This window comes from Sus scrofa, chromosome 17, assembly GCF_054392235.1.
Source record: "Sus scrofa isolate SSC_HxYL_T2T_F1_AM1 chromosome 17, Sscrofa_HxYL_maternal_Yorkshire_Landrace_v2.0, whole genome shotgun sequence".
NCBI classification, from domain to species: Eukaryota; Metazoa; Chordata; class Mammalia; order Artiodactyla; family Suidae; genus Sus; species Sus scrofa.
The window spans coordinates 33,719,941-33,746,575 of record NC_139399.1 but is presented as its reverse complement, the minus strand read 5'-3'; the positions used below and the strand labels follow the sequence as shown (position 1 = coordinate 33,746,575).

Sequence of the window (26,635 nt, the reverse complement as noted above, 5' to 3'; positions counted from 1 at the left end):
GCTGAGTGAGGCATATCGGAGAACTGCTTTTGCTCTGAGAAGATCAGGGGAAAGTTCCCTCTGGGACTGGAGTGCTCTCAGTCTGCAGCCCCCCCCACCTCCTTTCTTCCCTGTGGTAAAAAGCTTTCTGAATCTTAGTGAGATGATCTATTGGCCTTGCTCCCCTAAACTGATCTCCTTCCCTCTGCCCTCAACATTTTATTCTTTTCAAACAAAATCCTGCCAGCGATTTGAGATTTCTGTCCTGGACTGTAATAGGAGGTATCCATGTTACATGCAGAGTGTTTTAAAAATAGGGATTTACCAACAGGATGAAAATAAACAAGAGTTGAGGTTGGGACTGTTGTTGCCAAGCCCATGGGCACATCTCACAGGGCTTTCAAAAGACAACTCTAGCTTCACAGTTTTAATTTGAATTATGAGGCTTGATTGCCTATGTTCTGTTTTATTAGCCCCACTACCTCTCAAGGGCCCTTTACCCTGGGTAGACTTGGCCTTGAGAGGCTCAAAGTAGTCCGTTTGCCAAGCCTTGGGCCATATTGAACCTTCTTACCTTCCTTCAAGGGGGGCAGTGAACGGAACGGGGACTGCAGACTAGGAGGATACCATGACCTGTCCTGGTGATCGGAACACCCTGGGCACGGCCAGGTCTCCCTCAGGAGGTGTCAGGCCCCACCCCTTTGGGGGACACAGGGCAGAGGTGGGATATGAGGCAGTTGGGGGTCCAGGACAGCCTGGACGGGGGTCCCGGAGTTTGATGGCAGGGTCATCCAACTCGAGCCATGTGGCCATCTTTCAATGGCCCCGCTTTTTGACAGTCAAGCCCCCTGGGGCCCCTGAGGTAGAGCCTCAAGGGGAGCCCTGCCCTTCCTTGCTACCTCTGCTCTTTAGCCACTGCCCTGCTGGCTCAGGCTGGCCCGACTGGACCACACACAGCACCTCTGTTTCCCAGCGTCCTCTTTGGGATATTCTTTGCTGCTCCCCCTCTTCTTCCTGTCTTTGCTTGGCTGAGGAGCTCGCTTTTCTGGAAGCATTTTCCCTCGTGCTTCCTGTCTGGGGTGGGCGCTCCTCTGAGCCTCCCCTTGCACCTGGGGCTTCCCAGATATCAGTGGCCTGTTGCCTGGTCTGCCCCCCGACCAGACTGGCAGTTTCTTGTGGACAAGCCATCCCAGTGACAGTGCATAGGCCCTGTGGAGGATCAGGCACCTAACCCTAAATTGGCTAAGTCTAAGACCAGCAGGTGAGCATGTGGGCTGATGGAGGGGGCAGACTGGAAAGCCCTGTTCTGGGGTCTTTTCCTCCTGCCACCTGTGAGCTACAGCCCATCAATACTTTCTAACTGTGCAGGGCCCACTTCTGGGCTGGGGCAGGGGCACAGCAGCCTGAACGAGCACTTGCTAATTTCCACACGGCATTTTGTTGAGGAAACCCAGATGAACCTTGAAGAAACGTGTGCATGATGGAAGTCTCTGGAATGAGTTGGAATAAAGTACTGAAACGCATGAGGGCCGGTGCCTCACGTCTGGAGTGCGGTCCATGGACAGCGTGGTGGCATCTCCTGGAAGCTGGTTCTAGACCGCATTGGATCTCTTGAATCAGAACCCACATTTTATTTATTTATTTATTTATTTTTAATTAAATTTTTTAAATTGCTATTTCCCCAGTACAATTTTTTTTCCTACTGTACAGCATGGTGACCCAGTGACACATACATGTACGCATTCTATTTTTGCACATTATCATGCTCCATCATAAGTGACTAGACATAGTTCCCAGTGCTACACAGCAGGATCTCATTGCTAATCCATTCCAAAGGCAATAGTTTGCATTCATTAATCCCAAGCTCCCAGTCCACCCCACTCCCTCTCCAGAACCCACATTTCAACAAGACCCCTAGAGGACGTGTGTGTACACTGGGGTTTGAGAGGCGCTGGTATTAGGGATACAGGGAACAGTTTGGGTAGAGGCAGCAGTGGCTGGAGAAGCTGCATCAGGAAGAAACAGTTGAGCTGGATCTTTTTTTTTTTTTGGCTTTTTAGGATTGTGACTGTGGCATGTGGAAGTTCCCAGGCTAGGGGTGTAATCAAAGCTGCTGCTGTCTGCCTACACCACAGCCAGAGGAATGCAGGATCTGAGCCACATCTGTGACCGCAGCTCACAGCAATGCTGGGTCCTTAACCCACTGAGTGAGGCCAAGGATTGAACCCAGGTCCACATGGATACTAGTCAAGTTCATTATTGCTGAGCCACAACGGAAACTCCATGAGCTGGGTTTTGGCAGAGGGCAGCATCCAGGGTGGGTGAAAGGAAGAGGGTGTTTGAGACGAGGAAAAGTGTTAAGCCAGGAAAGGACCAACTCTTTTTGCTAATGATGTTTGTCTGAAAATAAGTTCTTTTGGTCCTTTTATGAATAGAATTTTGGCAGAACAATTGGATCCTTCTTCTAAAGAATCTGATAACTAGGACTAGGAAACCTTTGATGAATATATAAGATCTGGTAATTTTCCACATAGGGTTCTGTTTTCTTCCTTAGAGGCAGCAGACATAGCTAAGAGAATGGACCAGGCAGGACAGAATCTGGGATTTGGCTATGGTTTTTCCGATAACAAAGCTATCCAGACAAAGTCACTTCTCAAGATGACTGTTTTATTTGTTCATGATTCTGGCTCAGGAATTGGGGCACAGCTGGACTAGGCAGGTCTGCTCTGGGCTGGGTTTGTTCACTCAGCTGGCGGCAGCCCTAGCTGGGCTGGAAGGTCCAGTGAGTCTTTTCATACCTGGCACCTCAGCACTGTGCTGGGTAGCCTCTGGGTCTCCACAAAGCTGCTTGTGCTTCCTCCTGGTATGGTGGTCTTGGGCTTCTTGGTGGCAGCTGGCTTCTAAGAGGAAGAAGCTGCAAGGTCTCTTAAGAGCAGAAAGTGATACAGCTTTGCCTGGGTCCAAGGGAGGAAATAGGCTCCATCTCTTGATGGATACAGCAGCGTGTGGGGAGGAGGAAAAAACTGATTGTGGCTGTCTTTGGGGACTCCAGTGATGTCATCAGGACCCAGGCTCTCTTTTCTTTCTGCTCTTCCATCAGCCCAGGCTTCCACCTGGTATCCAAGGTGGCTGTTGGCAATCTCCCTAGCAGGAAAGAGTAAAGGAGAGAGCGTGCACTCTCCTTCCCCTTAACAGAGTGTATTTCATCAGCCAGAAGTCACCACCATGACTGGTTGTGATGCTGGGAAGTATGCACTTGGCTGGGGGCAATGTGCCCTGCTGGAAATCAGAGGATGCTCAGAAGGAATGTGGGGAGGAACGGCCCATGTCCTACCTCCGTGGAAGTTTGAGGGGGTGGAAGCCGAGCGGCGCTCCGTACTACGTGCTCACGCCTTTCTTTGTCTCCTGTCCCAGTTCACGACAGGCACGTGCGGCGACGCGGCGCTTCATAGCTGCGACCTGTGCGGCAAGGCCTTCCGCCTGCAGCGGATGCTCAACCGGCACCTCAAGTGCCACAACCAAGTGAAGAGGCACCTGTGTAGCTTCTGCGGCAAGGGCTTCAACGACACCTTCGACCTCAAGCGGCACGTGCGCACGCACACAGGTGAGGGGGGCATGGCTCAGAGTCGGGAGCCTTGGGCGGTGCTGGAATTTTTGGAAAGATCGCAGGCCGGGGCTCAGGGGCTAGACCTCCGGACTCTGCCATCTGCCAGCAGTGTTCCCTGGACTTGGCAGGCCCCTCTCTTAGCCTCTTCTCGCCCTGTGAAATAGGGATAATGCAAGTTCTAGCGGCTCAAGGTCATTGACAGAAGGGACCTGGGGATGGTGATGCTGACACTCTGGGAGCAGGGGTATATCAAGTGCAGCCCTCAGGCCAAGTTGAAGGCTAGAATGTGGTTCCTGTGGTCTCGCTGGTGGTATTTTGTGCTCCATTCTTGGGAAGTGAGACTGTCTCAAAATAGCATCACGTTGGTTCCTGCTGAGAACTCAGAAAGAGAAGGAAACAGTCGACTGACTTATCGCTGCGGAGCCTCCTAGGGGAGGCAACCAGGCCAGTGTCTACCTCCCTGAACCTTCCTCCATGTCACCTTCTAATGAAGTGCGGGTCTGGGGCTTCACCAACTCCTTTCCACAGACAACCCTGGGGCTGTCCGGTTGGCCTCTCTGCTGGCCTGAGTGTTAGTAGCCTCTCCAGGCTTCTTCTTCTTCTTTTTTTTTTTGTGTGTGTGTGTCTTTTTGCCATTTCTCGGGCCGCTCCCGAGGCATATGGAGGTTCCCAGGCTAGGGGTCCAATCAGAACTGTAGCCACTGGCCTATGCCAGAGCCAGAGCAACGCGGGATCCGAGCCGAGTCTGCAACCTACACCACAGCTCACGGCAACGCTGGATCGTTAACCCACTGAGCAAGGGTAGGGACCGAACCCGCAACCTCATGGTTCCTAGTCAGATTCGTTAACCACTGCGCCAGGACGGGAACTCCATCCAGGCTTCATCTTGAGGCCCACAGTCCACACCTTTTCTTGAGAATTCTAAGATGCCATTTCCCTGCTTAAAAATCTTCCCCAACTCTGGGCAGGATGAAATCCAAACTTCCTGTCTTGAGAGGCCCCATGGAAAGCTCCTCACAACCTGGGTCCCATCTTCAAATTCCCACCCTGTTCCATCTCATCCTACCCCATCCCATCCCATTCCATCCTAACCCATCCCATTCCATTTCATCTCATTTAAACTCATCCCACCCCATTCCATCCCATTCCATTCCATCCTAACTCATCCCATCCAATCCCATTCCATGCTGACCCATCCCATTCCATCTCATTTAAACCATCCTACCCCCATCCCATCCCATCCTAACCATTCAGTCTCGTCCTGGTCCCACTCACTCTCCCTACAGCCTCCTAGAATTTACCATTTATAGTCCTGCTGGTCCCTCAAGCCCTTTCGGGGTGTAGAGTTCCCCCTGGCATATTGGTGGGGATGGGAAAGTGTCCACTCCTCACTCCCAGGGGGGCTTCCATATCCCCATCCCCCACCCAGGCCCCATCTTACATCCTCTGTGTTCAGTTTTCTTTCATAGCCCTTATCCTGCTCGTTTGTTCTTAGAGGACTGGCCATGAGTTGCCTCCCTGGCCTGACAAGGGTATCCTTCACCTTAGAGTGTGGACTGGCATACTTAAAGATTTTTCTTTTTTCCTTAAAAAAAAGCTTTTCCAAAGAGAAAATTTCATTTAAATGTGCCATACCTCCAGAAAAACACACAAATCATGAGTGCATAGTTTGAGAATTTAGAAATTTTTCCGTAGTGAATGTTCCCATATAACTAGCTGCCCCCTCCCTCCAGCCCCTCCAGTCACAACCTCCTGCCCTCCAGGCAGCACCACTAACCTGACTTTAACAGCATTAATGACTGTCGCCTGGTTTTGAATGAGGTAGAAATGAAATTGTATAGCGTGTACAGTGGGGTCTGGCTTCTTTTTTAGTCCTCAGCAACAGTGAATCAGTAAAAGTTTGACCTCTCTGTGGCCAGGCTGGCACCCTGGGTTGGGGCTGGGACAGTGCTCTGGGAGTGGCCAGTGGTGGGAGGATCCTGTGTGGTTATGGAGGGTCCCGTGAGTAGCAGAGGATCTTGTCGGGGGTTGGTGGGTCCTACAAGTGGTGGGGGGACCCAGAGCTATCCATGGGCCCATCAAGTGGCTGCAAGGCTGATCCCGAAGAAATTCCCATCATGGCTCAGCAATTAATGAATCTGACTAGCATCCTTGAGGACGCAGATTCGATCCCTGGCCTTGTTCAGTAGGTTAAGGATCCGGCATTGCCATGAGCTGTGGTGTAGGTCACAGATGCTATTCAGATTCTGCGTTGCTATGGCTGTGGCATAGGCCAGGAGCTACAGCTCTGATTCGACCCCTAACCTGGGACCCTCCATGTGCCACAGGTGCAGCCCTGAAAATCAAAAAACAAAACAACAACAAAAAAAGCTGGGCCTGTAGACAGCAGACCTAAGGGGCAGGAAGAAATTGGGGACCAGTCACTCAGGCATGGGTTGGTTGGTTGTCTGGAAAGTTTCTCAGCTTTTTTCATCGCCATCTGAGGATGTCCTTGAGGGCATGGCATCTTTCTCTGGAAACTCCTTGCATAGTGGGCTCTGTGGCTGGTGGAGCTGCCTCATCTGTGACCTACACCATTCTCTGCTAGTGGAAATATTAGGGGTTGACTGCTCTCCAGAAAGTTTGCAAATTGACTTGGTCACAGAGTAAAGAACTCTGAATCTGAGCTGGATGACTGTGCAACCCTGTCCAAATCACTTAACTTTTTTTTGCCTTTATTTTGCCGTCTCCAAAATGGGCTTGGTTTTGTTACCTGTCACCTAAGTGATGGTTGTGAGGTTTCAGGTGAGAATGGCATCTAAAGTGCTTCACATGCTGTGAGCACTTAGTACTATGAACTATTAGTGGTAGTAAATATTGAAATAGTTGGCAGTGTTTTCCTGAGGACCTGCAGTGTGACAGACCCCAAGAATCACCTCTATAACTGCGGAGAGCTCAGCCAGCATAGGGAGAAAGAGCCCAAACCTCTGACAGTGATACAAGAAAATCAGCAGGTGAGCCAGACAGAGGAAAAAGTGGAGAATGCTGGTGGGGAGGCCTGGAAGGTGAATTGTTTCTGGTGGGGCACCTGGGAGGCTTCTCAGAGGAGGTGTCCTTTTGGCTGGGCCTTGAAGGATGAGCAAGATTTTCACGGTTGGGGCGTTCCCACTGGGGCTCAGCGGGTTATGAAGCCAACTCATATCCATGAGGATGCGGGTTCAATCCCTGGCCTCACTCAGTGGGTTAAGGATCCAGCGTTGCCGTGAGCTGTGGTGTAGGTCGCAGACCCGGCTCAGATCTCATGTTGCTGTGGCTCTGGCGTAGGCTGGCAGCTGCAGCTCCATTTTGACCCCCAGCCTGAGAACGAACTTCCATATGTCCCAGGTGGGGCCCTAAAAACTGAAAAGAAAAAAAAAAAAAAAAAATGACTTTCACAGTTGGACAGGGGAGGAAGGGTCTTGCAGACAGGGAATGTCTTAGTTTGGGTTGCTCCAGAAGTGGACCCTGACATGAGGATTTGGGTGTATACGAGCAATTTATTGGGGAGATGGTCCCGGGAGGCACGAGGAGGGGATGGGGCTGGGAGATAGAGAGGGAAGGAGAGCCAATGAGAGCGAGTTAATGAGCCAGTTACCCTGTGGGCACCCTGAGGTCCCACTGAGCAACCACACAGAAGGTACCCCAGAATTGCTCCCAGGGTGAGGAAGTGGGGTATTTAATCCATCCGATCCCATTTTTCCTAGCTTAAGGGGTGGGTCCATCCTAGGACCCTCATCTCCTAGGCAGTTCCTCCCTGAATCCCCAAGCAGGCCTCAGGTTTCCTGTGGAACATGAGAGGCAGAAGCCGCTGACTTCACAGGACTGCCTGAGCCTGCCTGGAGGGAGGCTGAGGGGTTCTGCGGGGGGGTTGACAGTGTCTTCGGGGGAGGGGGTGGCTTGGCAGAAGGTGGAGACCCTGCAGAGGCCTGCACAGCTTCCTCAGGTGGCAGTGAGCTCTGAATGGTTGCTTCTCTGCTTCTCTCCAGGCCGGGCCCTCACATGTATCCTGTTGTCTCAAACAGCCCTGAGGAGCCAGTGCTCTTGTTACTAACCTCATTTCACAGATGAAGAGTGGGGACCTGGGTTGGCTGGTCCTGAGTCTGTGGTCTCCCCCTGCCCCTTTTTTTTTAATCATTCTGAGTTGGTTTTATTTTTTTTAAAGTATTTTAAAAATTTTTTTCTATTACTCAATGAATTTTATCATATGTATAGCTGTACAGTAGTCATCACAACCCAAAATGGCATTTCCATCCCAAACCCCCAGTGCATCCTCCCTACCCCCCAACCTGTCTCCTTTGGGAACCATAAGTTTTTCAAAGTCTATGTGTCAGTATCTGTTCTGCAAAGAAGTTCACTGTGTCCTTTTTGAAGATTCCACATGTCAGTGATAGTATTTGATGTCTCATTGTCTGACTTCACTTAGCATGATCATTTCTAGGTCCATCCATGTTGCTGCAAATGCCATTATTTCTTTCCTTTTAATGGCTGAGTAATATTCCCTTGTGTATATGTACCACATCTTCTTTATCCACTCCTCTGTTGATGGACATTGAGGTTTTTTCCGTGTCTTGGCTATTGTTTATAGTGCTGCAATGAACATTGGAGTTCCTATATGTGGTCTCCCATTTTTACAGAGTCCACTTCTCTGCCCCTGTTCCCCCAAGGCCAGGCCTTACCAACCTGCCCCGCTGAAGTTTCTAGATGCTGGCTTGCTCTGCAAGAAGGTGAAACAAAGAGGAGCTTGGGCCCAGCACAAACTGTACCCTCCAGCCTGGGGTTCAGCAGGTGGCGGAGGAGCCTGAGTATGTGTCGAGTGGTGCCACCTTGTCATCTGCCCAGACCGACACGGAAAGAGGGTGGTCTGCACCCTGCTCCTCTCAGGCTCCTGGGCTCCTTTGTCTCCTGCTCCTCAGAGATTTAGCTTTTGGAGTTCCTGTTGTGGCATAGCAGTAAAGAACAGACTAGGATCCATGGGGATATGGGTTTGATCCCTGGCCTTGCTCAGTTAAAGATCTGGCGTTGCCATGAGCTGCGGTGTAGGCCGGCAGCTGTAGCTCCTATTCAACCTCCTATCCTGGGAACTTCCATATGTTGCAGGTGTGGCTCCAAAAAAGACCCAAAAAAAAAAAAAAAAAAAAAGTGACTTCTAATGATTCATAAAGGAGTAGCTGAAAAATCACTGAAGCTGGTGAATAAAAATGGCTTCCGCCAAGGGGCAACATGTACTTCATCTCAAGAAGCGACAGGCAGATGTCGCATTTGCTCAGGAGGCATCTAGGACCAGGAAACCCACAGCCGAACAGGCCAAGGGGAGCTTCTGAGCCCCCGGAGTGTGGCTGGTCCCACTGAGATGTGTCGTTACGTGTAAAAGAGGCAGTGGATTTTAGGAGTTCCCATTGTGGCTCAGCAGAAACAAATCTGACTAGTATCCATGAGGATGTGTGTTCAATCCCTGGCCTCGCTGAGTGGGTTGGGGATCTGGTGTTGCTGTGACCTGTGGTGTAGGTTGCAGCAGCTCGGATCTCATGTGGCTGTGCTGTGATGTAGGCCAGCAGCTACAGCTCTGATTCGACCCCTATCCAGGAAACTTCCATATGCTGTGGGTACAGCCATAAAAAGACCAAAAAAAGTCTCAATTTTTAATGTTGATTTCATGTTGAAGTGGTAATATTTTGAACGTATTGCATTAAACAAAATATGGCCTTAAAAATTAATTTCAGGAGTTCCTGCTATGGCGCAGCAGGATCTCTAGAGCGCTGGGATGCAGGTTTGATCCCCGGCCCAGCAGTGGGTTAAAGTATCTGGTGTCGCGGCAACTGTGGCATAAGTCTGCACCTGTAGCTCAGATCTGATCCCTGACCCCGGAACTCCATGCTGTGGGGGGGCCAAAAAAAAAAAAAAGAAAAAGAAAAAAAATTTCACCTGTTTCTTTTTACTTTAATGAGGATACTGGACATTTTAAAATTACAAAGTGTCTTGCATTTTAATCTCTGTTGGACAGCTCTGAGATCACTGAATCTACAGATAAATAATTTTTAAATTAAAAAATCTTAAATTTTAAATTTAAGATTTTAAAAATTTAAAATCATACTTTTGACTCAGAGTGACCAACCAATAGCATTATGGAAATGTCTTGAACCTGTTTTCCCTGCTCTGGGTTATTTTATGATGGAGATGTGCCTCCAGGTTATAATGGACCACAAAGAGGAGCCAAGGGCTTATGGACAGATTAGCTGATAGCAAATTGGAAAAATGGGCACCAGCTCTGGGGATGCAGCTGCGCGGGAACTGGAGGGATAGGCTTACCTGAAAGCGCTGAGCATTGTGCCAAAGGGATAATCAGTAGAAAGAGCAAAAATTTGGGGTTCTCAGACCTTTTTGTCGTTCATGGGAATCACCTCCCTGACTCCAAAAGACTGAAATCTGTCAATTTGGTTTTGCCTTTGATTGAGATGTAAATGTTGGATTTTTCACTCTTGACAAATACAAGTAAATGTTGTATTTGGATCAGAAGCAAAGATGTGGACACTGTTCTCAAAAATACTATGGGAGTTCCTGCAGTGGCTTAGCGGGTTACAAACCAGGTTAGTGTCCATGAGGATGCAAGTTCAATCCCTGGCCTCACCCAGTGGGTTAAGATCTGGTTTTGCCTGAGCTTTGTTGTAGGTTGCAGATGTGGCTAGGTCTGGCATTGCTTTGGCTGTGGTGTAAGCCAGCAGCTGCAGCTTTGATCCGACCCCTCGCCAGAGAACTTCCACATGCCGAGAGTGCAGCACTAAAAAGCAAAACGAACAAACAAACTGTAGACAGGAGTTCCTGTTGTGACTCAACTGTAATAAAACCGACTGGTATCCATGAGGATGTGGGTTCTATCCCTTGCCCCACTCAGTGGGTTAAGGATCCAGTGTTGCCACAAGCTTTGGTTGTAGAGCCAGCTCAGACCTGGACTTGCTGTGGCTGAGGTGTAGGCTGGCAGCTGTTGCTCTGATTCGACCCCTAGCCTGGGAACTTCCATATGCCACACCTGCAGCCCTAAAAAACAAACAAAAAACAGTAGACAACTGAGTGAAGGTTATTGTTGCTTCCAGTCCTTTTAGGCCAAGCTGTGACTAATTTAACCATACATCTGGGTCAGAGCTTCCATGCCTGCCCGCTTGCGTCTCTCACAAGTGTCCTATCTTAATCTATTTTTTGCCTATCAAAAGAAAAAAAAGATACATCTGAGGAGGCGTTCCTATCATGGCTCAGTGGAAATAACTCTGACTAGCATCCATGAGGACGAGGTTTGATCCCTGGCCTCACTCAGTGGGTTAAGGATCCGGCGTTGCCGTGAGCTGTGGTGTAGGTCGCAGACGTGGCTCGGATCTGGCATTGCTGTGGCTGTGGCCAGTGGCTACAGCTTCAGTTCAATCCCTAGCTTGGGAACTTCCATGTGCTGCAGGTGCAGCCCTCAAAAGACCAAAAATATAAATAAATAAAGTCGTATCTGGGATCCCACAGCCCTTCTTTTGAGAATTGTATCGACAATATGGACGAGGTGGGCAAAGACGGTGGAACCGGAATCAGGGTTCATTTCCCTCCCCCTCATCTCCTGCAACTACTGAGAGAACAGGGCAGCTAAGGAAAGACTCCAAACACAAGGAAGCATCTTGGAATAGATCCAGGGAAACCGGAGCCTGAAAACATCTTACTTTAATATCCAAGCAGGTGAAAGAAAAGATTAAGACTTCTTTTTTGGATGTGACTTCACCAAGGAAAGAGTAAATCAGAGGAGTGAGTGGGGGTAGGGAGGGGGCAGGGGGAGGAGATAAATGAGATAAATGACATCTGACTCCAGATTGGAAGAGAGAAACTGGTACAGAAAAAACTCGGTTAACATTCTGTGAAAATATTATCAGCAAACAAGGGGCTGTTTTCAAGCCAAATTGTTGTAGGTCAGCTTCCCCAGAAGCAAGTTCTAAGATGGCACTTCTTTTTTTGTTGTTGTTTATTTTGTTTTGTTGCCACAGCACATGGAAGTTCCCAGGCCAGGAATTGAATCTGAGCCACAACTATGGCAATCACAGATCCTTTAACCTATGAGCTGGGCCAGGGATTGAACCTCCACCCCTGCATTGACCCGAGCCACTGCAGTCTTAACCCACTGGGCCACAGCGGGAACTCCCTGCAATGGTCATTCTTCTAAACTGTTTGATTGAGAGATGGTTCTCAGGAGACACAGGACAGTGTGGCAGGGATGTGGCCTCAGCTGGCCTCTGGCCCCAGCCGGCCTCTGGCCCCAGCCTGATTCCACCCAGGTTCTGGAGTGTGAATTGCACTAGAGGCTTGTCCAGTCCTTGGGTAAGTAGGGGACATTTCTGTGCCTGTGTTAGATCATGGCTAAGGGACTGCCTTTCCCCTGGGCCAAGAGGTCAGTTGCCCAGGGCCCTTCCTCGGAGAGGGGACCAGCCAGGAGCTGTTAGCTGACAATACAGGTGACAGGTGGGGAGTGAAGCACTGGCACAGCCAAGGGCGTCTGGGTTGGGGGGGGGGGTCCAAGAGCATTTACTGTACACACAACAGAGGAAATTGCTCTAGTTGAGTGGAATTGGCAGGAAATTATGGCTCTTGACCCACCTCAGGTTAAAATGGGGGCAGGGGGTGAGCTTTCAAGAAATGAGTGTATATTCAGTTCCCAGCCCATGAAAAATGTCATGGGCCTGTTTTTAGAGAATATTCTTTTGGATGTAAGTGTTTCAGGTTGAACCAGCTGGCCATCCCCGGAAGGAGATGACTTGCTTTTGGTGGGGGGGAGGTCTGTCGTTTAGAGTAAAATGTAACCACCAGCACATGACAGACTCACCAAGTGGACCCCAGCACCACCAGCACCTGGGGGTGTGTCTGTTGAGCTGTCAGGAGTGGTCTGGGCATTGATTGCCACTCTAACCACATGTGCCAGGCTCATCAGACAAGTACAGCTTTTACTGAGAGCATTTTATGGTTCCCCTTTGTCAATAAGTAAAAATTTTATTTATTCCGTAAAAGACTGCAGTCCATATAAAAGCTATAGAGGAGAAAGTGGAAGCCACAATAACCAGTTGAAAAGGGCATACACATCTGTGGGGTCCTCCTTTCAATCTTTGTGGGGGGGGCCTCCGGGGAGTATAACCCGATTAGTTATAACTTTACGACTCTGACTACAATAAAGGTGTTGGTTCAAGGTGCCTGCCATCCCCACAGAAGCTTGAGTTCTGAAGGGGGAGGCTGAGAAGTTCAGAATCAGGGTCAGGGTGTTTGGGGGGTGGGCAGGGGCTGACCAGAGCTGCAGTATCTCCCTGCCTTATCTTCCATCCTCTTTGAGAAGGAGGAAAAGGCAAACAAATCCCATCCTGATGGAAGAGGAGGAAACAATAGTGTGTGTTTGGAGCCTAAAGGGAAGGATTGATTAGACTGGGGGAAATGCAGATTGGGAGAAGTTTGGCGCGGGGTTGGTGGAGGAGAAAAAATGGTGCAACCTTGAGGCTTATGGAGCTGAATGCTGCCTTGTGGGGTGGCCTCCTTCACTCACCAAAATCTCCCTCCTATTTTTTTTTTTTTTTTTTTTTAAATAGGACCGCACCCATAGCATATGGAAGTTGCTAGGTTGGGGGTCAAATTGGAGCTATGACTGCTGGCCTGTGCCACAGCCACAACAATGCCAGATCTGAACTGTACCTGTGACCTGTGACCTATACCACGGCTCATGGCAATGCCCCAGATCCTTAACCCATTGAGCAGGGCCATCAAACTTGCATTCTCATGGATCCTGGTCAGGTTCAGTACCACAATGGGAATGCCTCTTTTTGACTTTTTAGCTACGAAAAATAAGATGAAAGGGAAAGAATGAAAGAAAGCAAAAAGAAGCCTCCCAGGGCTCTACCAAGCCCTGGTTCCACTCCTAAAAGTAAAGCGCAAGCTGCGTAATTGTTACACTAATGATCTAGCTTTAACAAAAGCAAATTCTTTATTTTTTAAATGCAGTGGATTTTTCAAAAATTAAAAATAGGTGTTCTCGTGGTGGTGCAGTGGTTAACAAATCTGACTAGGAACAATGAGGTTGGGGGTTCGACCTCTGGCCTCGCTCAGTGGGTTAAGGATCCAGCATTGCCGTGAGCTGTGGTGTAGGTCGAAGACTCGGCTTGGATCCTGTGTTGCTGTGGCTCTGGCTAGGCCGGTGGCTACAGCTCCGATTAGACCCCTAGCCTGGGAACCTCCATATGCTGTGGGAGTGGCCCCAGAAAAGGCAAAAAGACAAAAAAAAATTTTTTGTTTTTCTTTTTAGGGTCGCACTTGCAGCGTACAGAAGTTCCCAGGCTAGGGGTTTAATAGGCGCTGCAGATGGAGGCTTGTGCCACAGCCACAGCCACATCAATGCCAGATCCAGGCCAAATCTGCCACCTACACTGACGGCAGCCTGTGGCAATGCTGGGTCCTTAACCCACTGAGTGAGGCCAGAGGTTGAACTCACATCCTTATGGGTACTAGTTGGATTCTTAACCCACTGAGCCACAGTAGGAACTCCGGGATTACGTTTTAATCAATTTTCCTATTGGAGAGTTCTCTTATGGCCTAGCGGGTTAAGGCTTCTGTATTTTCACTGCTGTGGCTTGGGTTGCTGCTGTGGTACAGGTTCAGTCCCTGGCCTGGGAACTTCCACATGTTTTGGGTGTGGCAAAAAAAGAAAACAAAGAGAGAAAGAAAGTAAAATAAATGTTACAACTCTCATTTAAAAGGAAATAATTGGAGTTCCTGTCGTGGAACAGTGGAAACGAATCCGACTAGGAATCATGAGGCTGTGGGTTCAATCCCTGGCCTTGCTCAGTGGGTTAAGGATCCAGCGTTCTGTGAGCTGTGGTGTAGGTCTCAGATGCAGCTCGGATCTGCCATTGCTGTGGCTGTGGCATAGGCTGGCAGCTACAGCTGTGATTAGACCCCTAGCCTGGGAACCTCCATATGCCGGGGGCGTAGTCCTAAAAAGCAAAAAAATAAAAAAATAAAAATAGGTAAATAAATAAATGGAAATAATTATCCTTTTTTATTGTGAAATAAATAATGCACAAAAAATGTACATATGGATACAGTTTAAAGGCAGATACCGAATATTCACATACCCACCAGCCAGCTTCTGAAGAGAGAGTGTTTTGTGTTATGTTGACCTGCATTGTAAACTCCTGAGGCTCTGACCCATCGAGTTTTTAATACGTTCTGGGTCCTTTGCTGGTGGAATCTCGGTTAACCCTCAGAACAGCCTTAAAGGGGGATATAAATTATTATCCCATTTTATAGGCAAGGAAGCCGAGGCTTGGAGGGGTTCAGCAATCTGATCATGGACTAGGTCAACGAGTGGCCAATGTGTGGTGCCTGGGTATCCAGTGACCTTGGACTCTGTTACTGTGTAGGTGTCAGTAGGTTTAATGATGCCTGGTGCAAGATGGGGTCTTTCAGTTCCAGACTCCCGCTGCAGACCCAGACAAGCCTGGCCTTTGCCCAAGCACACCCATGTGCGGGATGAGTGAGGCCTCGGTGTGGATGGGGCCTTGACGTCTGTGCCCCGCATCCAGGGCTCCTTCCTGGCTCTGAAATCCTCTAGCTCTTGCTATCCAGGCCTTGCTGGGTGCCGTGCCCGTAGACATTGGCTGAGCTGCTGAACAGGAGAGGGAGGAGATGTGATCGTGCACGTGGACTTGATCCTGGCTCGCTCCCCTCCACAAGGGCTCAGGCAAAGCAGTGCAGCCCCCTCCACATCAGCTCACCACTGGGGGCAGGGGCCTCTGTGAGAAGGACTGGAAGCATCCACTTCCAGCATCTAGGAGTTCATTGCATCCATGTTAAAGCCTGGTGTAAGTGTGCTGGTTTCCTCACCAGTTGAGTTTGGATGTTTTACACAATTTTTTTTTTTTTTTTTAGGGCCTCACCCTCGGCATTTGGAAGTTTCCAGGCTAGGGGTCCAATCGGAGCTGCGGCTGCTGGCCTACACCACAGCCACAGCAACTTGGGATCTGAGCCGCATCTGTGACCTACACTGGCAACATCAGATCCTTAATCCACTGAGCAAGGCCAGGGATAGAATCTGCATCCTCACAGATACCACATTGAGTTCTTAACCCCTGAGCCACAATGGGAACTCCAGAGTTTGGATGTTTTAAAATTGTTGTGGGCTCTTTCTAGTCACTCTTGAAAGGAGCTGCTGGTCCCTGTGTGAATTTCTGTCTTGATGAGCTGTGGGTTTGAAATCAGGCTGTTGCTTGATCTGCCAGGCGTGATGGCAGCCAGCTGCCACAGGGGCCCAGACACCTGGTTAGCACAAGCCCCTGGTGGCTCAAACGTGGAACCTACATGGTGTGTTCCTTTGGAGAGGTCTCGGAGCTCCTATGTTGGTGAAAAAACAGCCCTAAGGTCTGCTTCTCTTTCCCTGGGCCAGTAGGGATCATTCATTCATTCGTTCATTCATTCATTTAAAAATTGTTTACTGAGCACCTATTATGTGCCAAGTACTGAGGATTATAAAGGAATTTCTTTCTTTCTTTCCCTCTTCTGTTTTTCTCTTTTTGGTCTTTTTGCCTTTTCTAGGGCTGCTGCCACGGCATATGGAGGTTCCCAGGCTAGGGATCTAATCAGAGCTGTAGCCGCCGGCCTACACCACAGCCACAGCAACACCAGATTGGAGTTGCGTCTGCGACCTACACCACAGCTCATGGCAACGCTGGATCCTTAACCCACTGAGCAAGGCCAGGGATCGAACCCGTAACCTCATGGTTCCTAGTCGGATTCGCTAACCACTGCACCACGACGAGAACTCCTCTTTCTTTCTTTTCTCTTCCTCCCTCCTTCTTTCTTTCTTTCTTTCTTTCTTTCTTTCTTTCTTTCTTTCTTTCTTTCTTTCTTTCTTTCTTTCTTTCTTTCTTTCTTTCTCTCTCTCTCTCTCTCTTTCTTTCTTTCTTTCTTTCTTTCTCTCTTTCTTTTTTTTTTTTTTTTTTGTCTTTTGTCTTTTTGTTGTTGTTGTTATTGTTGCTATTTCTTGGGCCGCTCCCGCGGCATATGGAGGTTCCCAGGCTAGGGGTTGAATCGGAGCTGTAGCCACCGGCCTACGCCAGAGCCACAGCAACGCAGGATCCGAGCCGCGTCTGCAACCTACACCACAGCTCACGGCAACGCCGGATCGTTAACCCACTGAGCAAGGGCAGGGACCGAACCCACAACCTCATGGTTCCTAGTCGGATTCGTTAACCACTGCGCCACGACGGGAACTCCTCTTTCTTTCTTTTCTCTTCCTCCCTCCCTCTTTCTTTCTTTCGTTTTCTTTCTTTCTTTCTTTCTTTCTTTCTTTCTCTCTTTCTTTCTTTCTCTCTCTCTTTCTTTCTCTCTCTCTTTCTCTCTCTCTCTCTTTCTCTCTCTCTCTCTTTCTCTCTCTCTTTCTCTCTCTCTCTCTCTCTCTCTTTTTAGGGGCATACCTGCAGCCTATGGAAGTTCCCAGACTAGGGGTTGAATCAGAGCTGCAGCTGCTGGCCTACACACAGCCACAGCAATGTGGGATCCGAGCTGCATCTGCAGCCCCACAGCTCCCAGAAATTCCATATCCTTAACCCACTGAGCAAGGCTAGGGATCGAACCTGCAACCTCATGGATACTATGATCCTTACCGCTGAGCCATGACAGGAACTCCATATTAAGGAGTTTCTTTTGCCAGTTTTTCTAGAACATGCAGAATATAATCTAGGCCTCTAGGCTGGAGTAACATCCCACCATAACGTTGAGCTAGGACAGTTTTTTTCACACAAGCTTTAGAGGAAATGTTCTAGATGTAGCATGGAAGAAAAGTGGAATGGATTTGATTTGTTCAAGTGGTTGAGTGAGGGTTCCATTTTGACTTCCTTTATTATCTGGGTACTTTAAAAATTTCATGAAAAGAAGTAGCTCTCTAGGAGTTCCCACTGTGGTGCTCCCACTGTGGTGCAATGGGATTGGCAGCATCTCTGCAGCATCGGGATGCAGGTTGGGTCTCTGGCCAGATACAGTGGGTTAAAGGATCCATTGTTGCTGCAGCTGCAGCATAGGTCACAACTGCAGCTTGAATCTGATCCCTCACCCAGGAACTCCATATGCTGTGAGGCAGACAAAAAAGGGGAAAAAGGTAGCTCTCTGGAGGAGCTGGGGACTTTTTACCTTAGACTACACCCGGGGCGGGGGGGCGGGGGGGGGGATGGCTGCCTCAGACACCCCAAGTGCTGTCCTAAGGCTGCTTCTGGCATTGCTTCAGACCCTTGATTCCAGCATGAGAAGCCTTAGCATCACCTGGGAACCTGTTAGAGATGCAGATTCTCACCCCCCCACCCCCACCCCAGAACCAGAACTGACAAGGGTGAATCTTTGTTTTGCAAGCCCTCAAGGTGATTCTGTTTTGGGCTCAAATTTGAGAACCACTGCTTTTGTTTGAATCAGGAGGTCTGGGGTGGGGGCCCGAGGCTCTGCATTCCAACAAGCTCCTAGGTGATGTGAGGTGAGGTGGACCACACTTTGGTACCAGGTTTTACAGGCAATAGTATGTGATGGAAATGTGTGGGCTGGAGCAATGCTTCCTCAATCTCTGTGGTTTTATTTTATTTTATGTTTATTATTTATTATTTTACTTAGATTTTTTTTTAAATTTTTTAAATCTTTGTGGTTTTGAAAGATGGGATTTGGGTACAGCTGTAGGCCGCAGTGCTATTGAAAAGGAATGAGGGAATTCCCTGGTAGCTCAGCAGATTAAGAATCTGGTGTTGCCACTGCTGTGGCATGGGTTTCATCCCTGGCCTGGGAACTTCTGCATGCTGTGAGCATGGCCAAAAAATAGATATTTTCAGAATCTATTGTCTCAATAGTATTCCTGGAGATTTTCCATAATGGTGCTTACAGCTCAGTTTCATTCCTTTTGAATGAATATCTTTTAATAGTTTGCTTCCATTAAAGCCAGGATAGTAAAATCATGATAAATCCCATTACTGGAGTTCCCTTCGTGGCTCAGTGATTAACGAATCCGACTAGGAACCATGAAGATGTGGGTTCGGTCCTTGGTCTCGATTAGTGGGTTAAGGATCTGGCATTGCTGTGAGCTGTGATGTAGCTTGCTGATGTGGCTTGGATCTCGTGTTGCTGTGGCTGTGGTGCAGGCCAGTGGCTGTAACTCTGATTCAACCCCCAGCCTGGGAACTTCTACATGCTGTGGGTTCAGCCCTAAAAAGCAAAAAAATAAAAACAAAAACAGACAAAAACCAAATAAATCCCATTACTGTATAAAGTATTTAAAATGCAAATTTTAATATACCTATTCTTCAAATTTTCACTATTTTTTTTTTAGCAACTTGAACATTCTGGGGGAAAACACAACCCTTAAAAAATAAATGAAAACAGGAATTCCCTTTGTGGCTCAGTATACATGAGGATTTGTGGCTCAGAACCCGACTAGTATCCATGAGGATTAGGGTTCAATCCTTGGCCTCACTCAGTGGGTTGGGAACCCAGTATTGCCATGAGCTATGGTGTAGGTTGCAGATGTGGCTTGGATCCCATGTTGCTGTGGCTGTGTCGTAGGCTGGCAGCTGTAGCTCTGATTCAACCTTAGCCTGGCAACCTCCATATGCCATGGGTATGGCCCTAAAAAAAAAAGCAAAAAGATAAACGATAAATAAATTAAAAATTAAATTAAATTAAAAATAAATAAATAAATAAAAACATCTACATGGGGACTCATGTAACCTTAAGCTCCAGTATTACTCAGTGCAGGCCTGGTGGAATCTGTCCTTATTTAAAATTTTGACTACTTGTTCATCATGCCTTTTTTTTTTTGTTTTGTATATTTTGACTTTAAAAATATTTATCTTGGCGTTCCTGCTGTAGTGCAATGGGTTAAGGTCCCACTGTTGTGTCTTAAGGACATCAGTTCGATCCTTGGCCTTCCTCAGTGGGTTAAGGATCCAGTGTAGCTGTGCTGTGGCATAGGTCAGCAGCTGCAGCTCTGATTTGACCCCTAGCCCAGCAACTTCCATATGCCACTGGTGTGGCCATTAAAAAATATATATATATATATGAGTTCCCATCGTGGCACAGTGGTTAACAAATCCAACTAGGAACCATGTGTTTGTGGGTTTGATCCCTGGCCTCGCTCAGTGGGTTAAGGATACGGCATTGCTGTGAGCTGTGGTGTAGGTTGCAGACACGGCTCGGATCTGGTGTTGCTGTGGCTGTGGTGTAGGCTGGCGTCTATAGCTCTGATTAGACCCCTAGCCTGGGAACCTCCATATGCCACAGGAAGCAGCCCTAGAAAAGGCAAAAAGACAAAATATATATATATGTGTGTGTATATATATATATATCTCCTGATTGATGAGTCTTGAATTTTGTGCCTGAAGCTTTGGGGATTCCTGCTGGCGGTGGTCTTCCTGGTCTGGAAGGCAAGCCCCACTGACAGTAGCCCTATTTTATTGTATTGTATTTTTATTTATTTATTTATTTGTTGCTTTTTAGGGTTGCACCCACGGCATCTGGAAGTTCCCAGTCTAGTGGTCAAATCAGAGCTACAGCTGCCGGCCTGCACCTCAGCTCACGGCAATGCTGGATCCCTGACCCACTGAGCAAGGCCAGGGATCAAACCTGTATCCTCTTGGATGCTAGTCAGATTTGTTTCTGCTGTGCCATAACGGGAACTCCCTATTTTTTTTTATTTTTGCTTTTTTTTTTTTTTTTTAGGGCTGCACCCACAGCATATGGAAGTTTCAGGCTAGGGGTCAAATTGGAGCTACAACTGCCAACCTATACCACAGCCACAGCAACGTGGGATCCAAGCCTTGTCTGTGCTCTCCACTACAGCTCACAGCAACACAGGATTCTTAACCCACTAAGCGAGGCCGGGGATGGAACCCGCATCCTCACGGATCCTAGTTGGGTTCATTAACTGTTGAGCCACAAAGGGAACTCCCTATTTTATTTCTAAATTTATTTTTGGCTGCGCCTATGACATGTGGAAGTTCGTAGGCCAAGGATCAAACCTGCGCCACAGCTGTAATCAGAGGCATAGCAGTGACAACACCGGATCTTTCACCTGCCATGAGAGAAGTTCATTTGGAGCCCAGTTTTAAAGCCAGCACAAGATGTAGGTTGGAAATGCTTTCCTAGCTCTAGCTGATGCCATCAGTGTTCTGGCCCTGCCATTTCTGGGCACATCCATCCACACCAGCAGCCCTGCCTGGGGCTCTTCTTGCTGGAGCCCGCTCTGCCCCCACCCCCAGCAGGCCTCAAGTGCTGGGGTGAGAGAATGAGTAGTACCCCAGGGCTGCCATCCACAATGCTGCCAGAGCAGGTGGACAAAGACCCCCAATCCCAAGGGAGAGTCACTCAGAGGTGTGTGTTCTCCACTGTCCCCCCACCTGACCTGGTTGGTTGGACTCTGGTTGTCCACAGTGGGATAACCACCCCTTCTTTGTCATCTTCCCTCCTCTGCAGGTGGGGAGTCGCCTCGCATTTTTCCTGGGGTTACCCTTCCTTGGGGGGTACCTCCCAAATAGCTCCTTTCTCAGGAAAACCCAAATTTTTTTTTTTAATTGTAATTTTTTTTATTTAACATTTTTATTTTTCTTATAGTTGCTTTCTTTTCCATGATTCTTTTTTTTTTTTTTTTTTTTTTTGTCTTTTGGGAAACCCAAATTTAAATAATGACGAGGTTTCCTCTGCCCACTCTAAGGCCAAGACATGAAGGCCCCCCCAAGTGGGAAGCCTGAAATGCCTCCCCCCGAAGCCAGGTGGTGGTATTTTACTGTCTTTGCTTCTGCTTTTCATTGTTTGCTCTTGTGGATGTTGTGAACCTTGGCGGACAGTTTCATCTCCTGCCCTAATCATTTTCCTCAGGTTGAATCCTTGGTCATGGTGATTCTTCTTTTCTCTGTAGTTCCCCCCCCACCCCTCCGTCCCTGGCAACCATTTTTCTATTGTTTCTGGGGATTTGAATTTTCTGCACGTAAGCAATACCACACACCATTCGTCTTTCTCCGTCTGGCTTATCTCACTGAACATAATGTCGTCGAGGTCCATCCATGCTGCTGCAAATGGCAGGATTTCCTCCTTTCTCCAACTGAATGATAAGCCATTGTAGATACGTACCATCTCTTTTTTTATCCATTCATCTGTTGAGGGACACGTAGGTTGTTAGTATGCCTTGGCTATTGTGAAGAGTGCTGCGGTGCACCCGGGGTGGGGGTGGGGGAGGGGGAACTCTCTCTTTGAGATCCTGTTTTTTTTTTCCTTTGGAGCAATATCCAGAGAGGGATTTCTGGATCATATGGAAGTTCTATTGTTAAGTTTTTGAGGACCCTCCATACTGGTTTCCATCATGGCTGCACCAATTCCCACCAACAGTGTCCAAGGATCCCCTTTTCTCCACATCCTCAGCCGTGTTGGTTTGCCTCTTGTCTTAGATAATAACCCTTCTGACAGGTGTGAGGTGATCTCTTATATCTGCATGGTTATGATTTGCATTTTTCTGATGAAGTGCATCTCTCAGCCTTTTGTACATCTTTGGGGGAAAAAAATGCCTTTCAGTTCCTCTGTCCATTTTTTAAAATTTTTTATTAAAATTTTTTTTTTTTGCTTTTTAGGGCTGCACTCATTGCATATGGGGGTTCCCAGGCTAGGGGTCGAATTGGAGCTGTAGCCACTGGCCTACACCACAGCTACAGCAATGCCACATCTGAGCCAAATCTGCCACCTACACCACAGCTCATGGCAATGAAAAATCCTTAACTCACTGAGTGAGGCTAGGGATCGAACCTGTATTTTCATGGATGCTAGTCAGATTCGTTTCTGCTGAGCCACGACGGGAACTCCTACTTATTTTTGAACGATTTTTATTTTTTCTATTATGGTTGGTTTACATGCTCTGTCAATTTTCTACTGTACAGCAAAGTGACCCAGTCACACACACATATGTATATACACACATTCTTTTTCTCACTTTATCCTCCATCATGCTCCATCACAAGTGACTAGATGTAGTTCCCTGTGCTATGCAGCGGGATCTCATTGCTTATCCACTCCAAATGCAATAGTTTGCATCTGTTAACCCCAGGCTCCCAGTTCATCCCACTCCCTCCCCCTCCCCCTTGGCAACCACAAGTCTATTCTCCAAGTCCATGAGTTTCTTTTCTGTGGAAAGGTTCATTTGTGCCATATATTAGATTCCAGCTGTAAGTGACATCATATGGTATTGTCTTTCTCTTTCTGACTTACTTCACTTAGTATGAGAGTCTCTAGTTCCATCCAGGTTGCTGCAAATTTTGTTCTTTTTTCTCTTCTGCCCATTTTTGAATTGGGCTGTTTGCTTTCTGGCCATTGGGTTGTTCATGATGACTTTTGATGGCTTCATGGGTGGGAGGCTCTGGCTTGGCCAAGACCAACCAGTGCTGTGTCTGCCCCTTGCCCTTGCAGGCATTCGCCCCTACAAATGTGACATCTGCCACAAGGCCTTCACCCAGCGCTGCTCGTTGGAGTCCCACCTGAAGAAGATCCATGGCGTGCAGCAGCAGTACGCCTACAAGCAGCGCCGGGACAAGCTGTACGTCTGCGAGGACTGCGGCTATACCGGCCCCACGCAGGAGGACCTGTACCTGCACGTGAACGGTGCCCACCCAGGCAGCGCCTTCCTCAAAAAGACATCCAAAAAACTGGCAGCCCTCTTGCAAAACAAGCTGACGTCCACGCTCCAGGAGAACGCCAAACTGAGTGAGGAGGAGGAGGAGGAGGAGAAATGAGAGGAGGAAGGGGGACGCCAACGCTGCCATGTGTACACGGATTTCTGGTCTTGAGGGTCTCTGGCCCGTGGGCCCTTTCCAAGTACAAGTGTTTTGTTCATCTCTCTGTGCTTTGGGAGCCTCAGCTGGGGCTCCGATCCAAGGCTGTCAATTCTAACAGTGGCATCAGGCCCCCCCACCCCTGGGGTCCTAGGGAACATGGTCACATGAATGACAGTTTGTGGATGTGGCTGTGATCACGGTGCAGGATTTTTTTTTTTTTAAGGATTTTCACACATGGAGGCAAGAGTGTTCTTAGAGAGACACCCCTTGGAGAGATTGATGTGGTGACTTAAAATAAAAGTACTTTCACTTGAAATGCTACTCCGGCAAGGAAAATGAATTATATTATTCTGAAAGAGATTACAGGAATTATTTTAATAAATGGAATGTCCTGGTGAAATTCTCCTGATCAGAATGAAATAGGAGAGCGCTGGCCTGTAGCTCCGTTTAGGGCTCATCATGGGACCTTCGACTTCAGGTTATCTGTGGGTTGATATTTTGTACTAGTGGGTGGGTTTGAAGAAGCAGATCTTGAGCTTTGGGTGAAGGTAAACAGACGGCTGGTGACAAGATAGCACCACATGTGGCCGACAAGCAGAGTCGCCGGGCTGCGCTGGGCTTGGCAGGTGGTTCCTGCAGAGACGTTCTGTCCTCTGGGGCTGGGGCCTGCTGGCTGAAGGCCACCCTCCCTTCCTTGAGTCTGGCACTGGGGATGACTTGGGGCCAAGGCTGGAGGGTGGGGAGATAGCACCCCTGCGGGACAGATGGCGCCGTCAGCGTCTCCTTCAGGGCATGTGACAGCCTTTGACCTTTGGCCACCTGCCCCTCCTCACCTGGAAGGTTAACGATAAAGCCAGTCTGAGGCCAAGGTGGGGCAAAAGGGAGGCAGTCGACCGGGGGTCAGGTGTGAGTGGTTTCCAGGGTCCCTCTGTGCCTGGTGGGGCAGGAGGAAGGACCTAGACCCTTCAGGGCACCCCTGGGGCTGGGGAGAGATTTACGCCAGTCCCGGGAGCTGCCTGGGCCGAATGAGCAGGTTCCTGTCCACCCTGGAAAGTCAAGAAAGTCTTTTTTTGTTTGTTCCTTTGTTTTTTTTTGCCTTTTCTAGGGCCGCACCCACGGCATATGGAGGTTCCCAGGCTAGGGGTCCAATCAGAGCTGTATCTGCCAAGCCGACGCCACAGCTACAGCAATGTGGGATCCGAGCAGCATCTGCGACCTACACCACAGCTTATGGCAACGCCGTATCCTTAACCCACTGAGCAAGGCCAGGGATCGAACTTGCAACCTCATGATTCCTAGTCAGATTCGATAACCACTGAGCTACAACGGGAACTCCAAGAAAGTCTTTCTTTGAGGCTGGGCCACCTTGGTCCGGGGGAACAGCATTTGGATGATGGGGCCATTTTCCTGTTTCCTCCCTCCTTCCATTGTCCCCCCCTCCACCTTCTCTCCTTACCTCTCTCCCCTCTACCACCACTGTGGGCCAAGCCTCATGCCAAGATCTGGAAGTTTAAGTGATAGGTCCTATCAGTTAACATTTTTCTGCCGAGTCAGCACTTTTCGGAAGGGAGGAAGGGAGGGAGGAAGGGAGGGAGGAAGGAAAGAGAGAAAGAGAAGGAAGAAAGAGAAAGGAAGAGAGGGAGGGAGGAAGGAAGGAAGAAAGCCCTCCAGTTGAGCACCCCTTGTTGCACTGAGTTCTCTGGAGCAATCCTCCAAGTGTTCCTGGGTGTGTGGGGGGTCAGCATCCCTGTGCCCAGGGGCAGTGAGGGGACCACAGAGGCTGGGGCTGGAGGAAGGGGCCAGGAATCCTAAATAGTCATAACTCCTCTTTTCCTCTGTCTCCCCATCCTCCCTTCGGAGAGGAAAGACAGGACCTCAGGGGTGACGATGGCTGCACGGGAGGCAGGCGTGAGATGGGCAGATCTTTCCCATCTGGCTTCTCCAAAGGGCAAGGCTCAGACTGAGGGTCCGATCTGAGGGGTCTCTGTGGTTCCTACTCCGCTGCATCCGAAGCTCTGGGTGTTTGGGCCAAGGCTGCAGTGCTACATGGTCTAAGTGGCCACTCTCGAGCCTAAGCAGTGGCAGGGGTTGCCCTTGGGACTGACAGCGGCACAGTGGGGTGGGGTGTGGTGGTTGCCCGGTGCAGCCTTGAGGGACAGAGCCAGTGCTGAGGGCTCAACCCTGGGTCCAGAGGGCACATTGCATGTCTCTCAGCACTTGATTCGGAGGAGAGAGAGGCTAGATGGCAGCAGACTTGCTTCCCTCAGTTATCTGGGTGATTAAGACAACAAAAAGGCGCATTCTTATAAGGGAACATCTAAATGACTCTGGCTGGACCAGCTGGCCTGGGACCTGTTTTGCACAGGGGTGGTAAACTGCTGACATGGTGTTCTCTTTAGGGTCAGATTTTTACTAAACAGAGCTCTTTTGGTTGCAAGTGATGAAAACCCAGTTTAAAATGACTTTAATGGGGAGTTCTCGTCGTGGCGCAGTGGAAACGAATCCAAGTAGGAACCATGAGGTTTTGAGTTCGATCCCTGGCCTCTCTCAGAGGGTTAAGGATCTGGCGTTGCCGTGAGCTGTGGTGTAGGTGGCAGACGTGGCTCGGATCTGGCATTGCTGTGGCTGTGATGTAGGCTGGCAGCTACAGCTCCCATTGCACCCCTAGCCTGGGAACCTCCATGTCCACGGGTGCGGCCCTGAAAAGACAGAAAAAATAAAATAAAATGACTTTAATGGAACAAAGAATGTATTGGCTGTAACTTCTAGAGTTCTTCCAGCTTGAGGGGTGGCTGGTTCTAGGTGCTTGAATCATATCATCCTTCTTTCTGTCTTTCACCTGGATTTTCTTCAGGTGGCTTCTTGCTCAGGTGAGGGTTGGGTGGTCCCACAGTGCAGCAGCCCAGCCAAAGTGGGAGTTATCTTCCAGCCAAAGATCCTGGGCTGATGCTTCTTGTCTCTCATTGGCCCAGTTTGGCTCTCATCACTGCCCCCCACTTCCACCCCAGCCAATCACTGTGCTCTCTGAGGTACAGGGCTCTCTTGCCCCAGGTTTGAGCCTTGTACTCCTTGCTCCTCTGAAGCAGGGCTGGAGAGAGTAGGCTGGCTACACCTCTGGCCTGGGATGAGTGGGAAAGTTGTTCTCTAGCAGAAAAGCAGGGTGCTGTGACCAAAGAGGAAATGGAGCTTGGGC

The 26,635-nt window shown here is 48.9% G+C and overlaps 1 protein-coding gene and 1 long non-coding RNA gene across 3 annotated transcripts in view; both read left to right on the top strand.

The window, feature by feature from the left end:
* The window catches only part of OVOL2 (ovo like zinc finger 2), a 33,978-nt gene extending 10,136 nt beyond the window's left edge, over window positions 1–23,842 (top strand). For both annotated transcript variants that reach the window (XM_021077829.2, XM_085004550.1), the window contains exons 3-4: window positions 3,394–3,583; window positions 23,078–23,842. In XM_021077829.2, the coding sequence (XP_020933488.2) occupies window positions 3,394–3,583; window positions 23,078–23,400 (513 nt within the window). In that variant the 3' untranslated portion in view covers window positions 23,401–23,842. The remainder of the gene's footprint in view (window positions 1–3,393; window positions 3,584–23,077) is intronic.
* Window positions 3,936–9,520, top strand: LOC146395209 (uncharacterized). The gene is made up of 4 exons (XR_014832893.1): window positions 3,936–4,387; window positions 5,648–5,964; window positions 6,253–6,370; window positions 6,700–9,520. It is a non-coding gene; the product is annotated as an uncharacterized LOC146395209 (long non-coding RNA).
* Window positions 23,843–26,635: the final 2,793 nt, after the last annotated feature.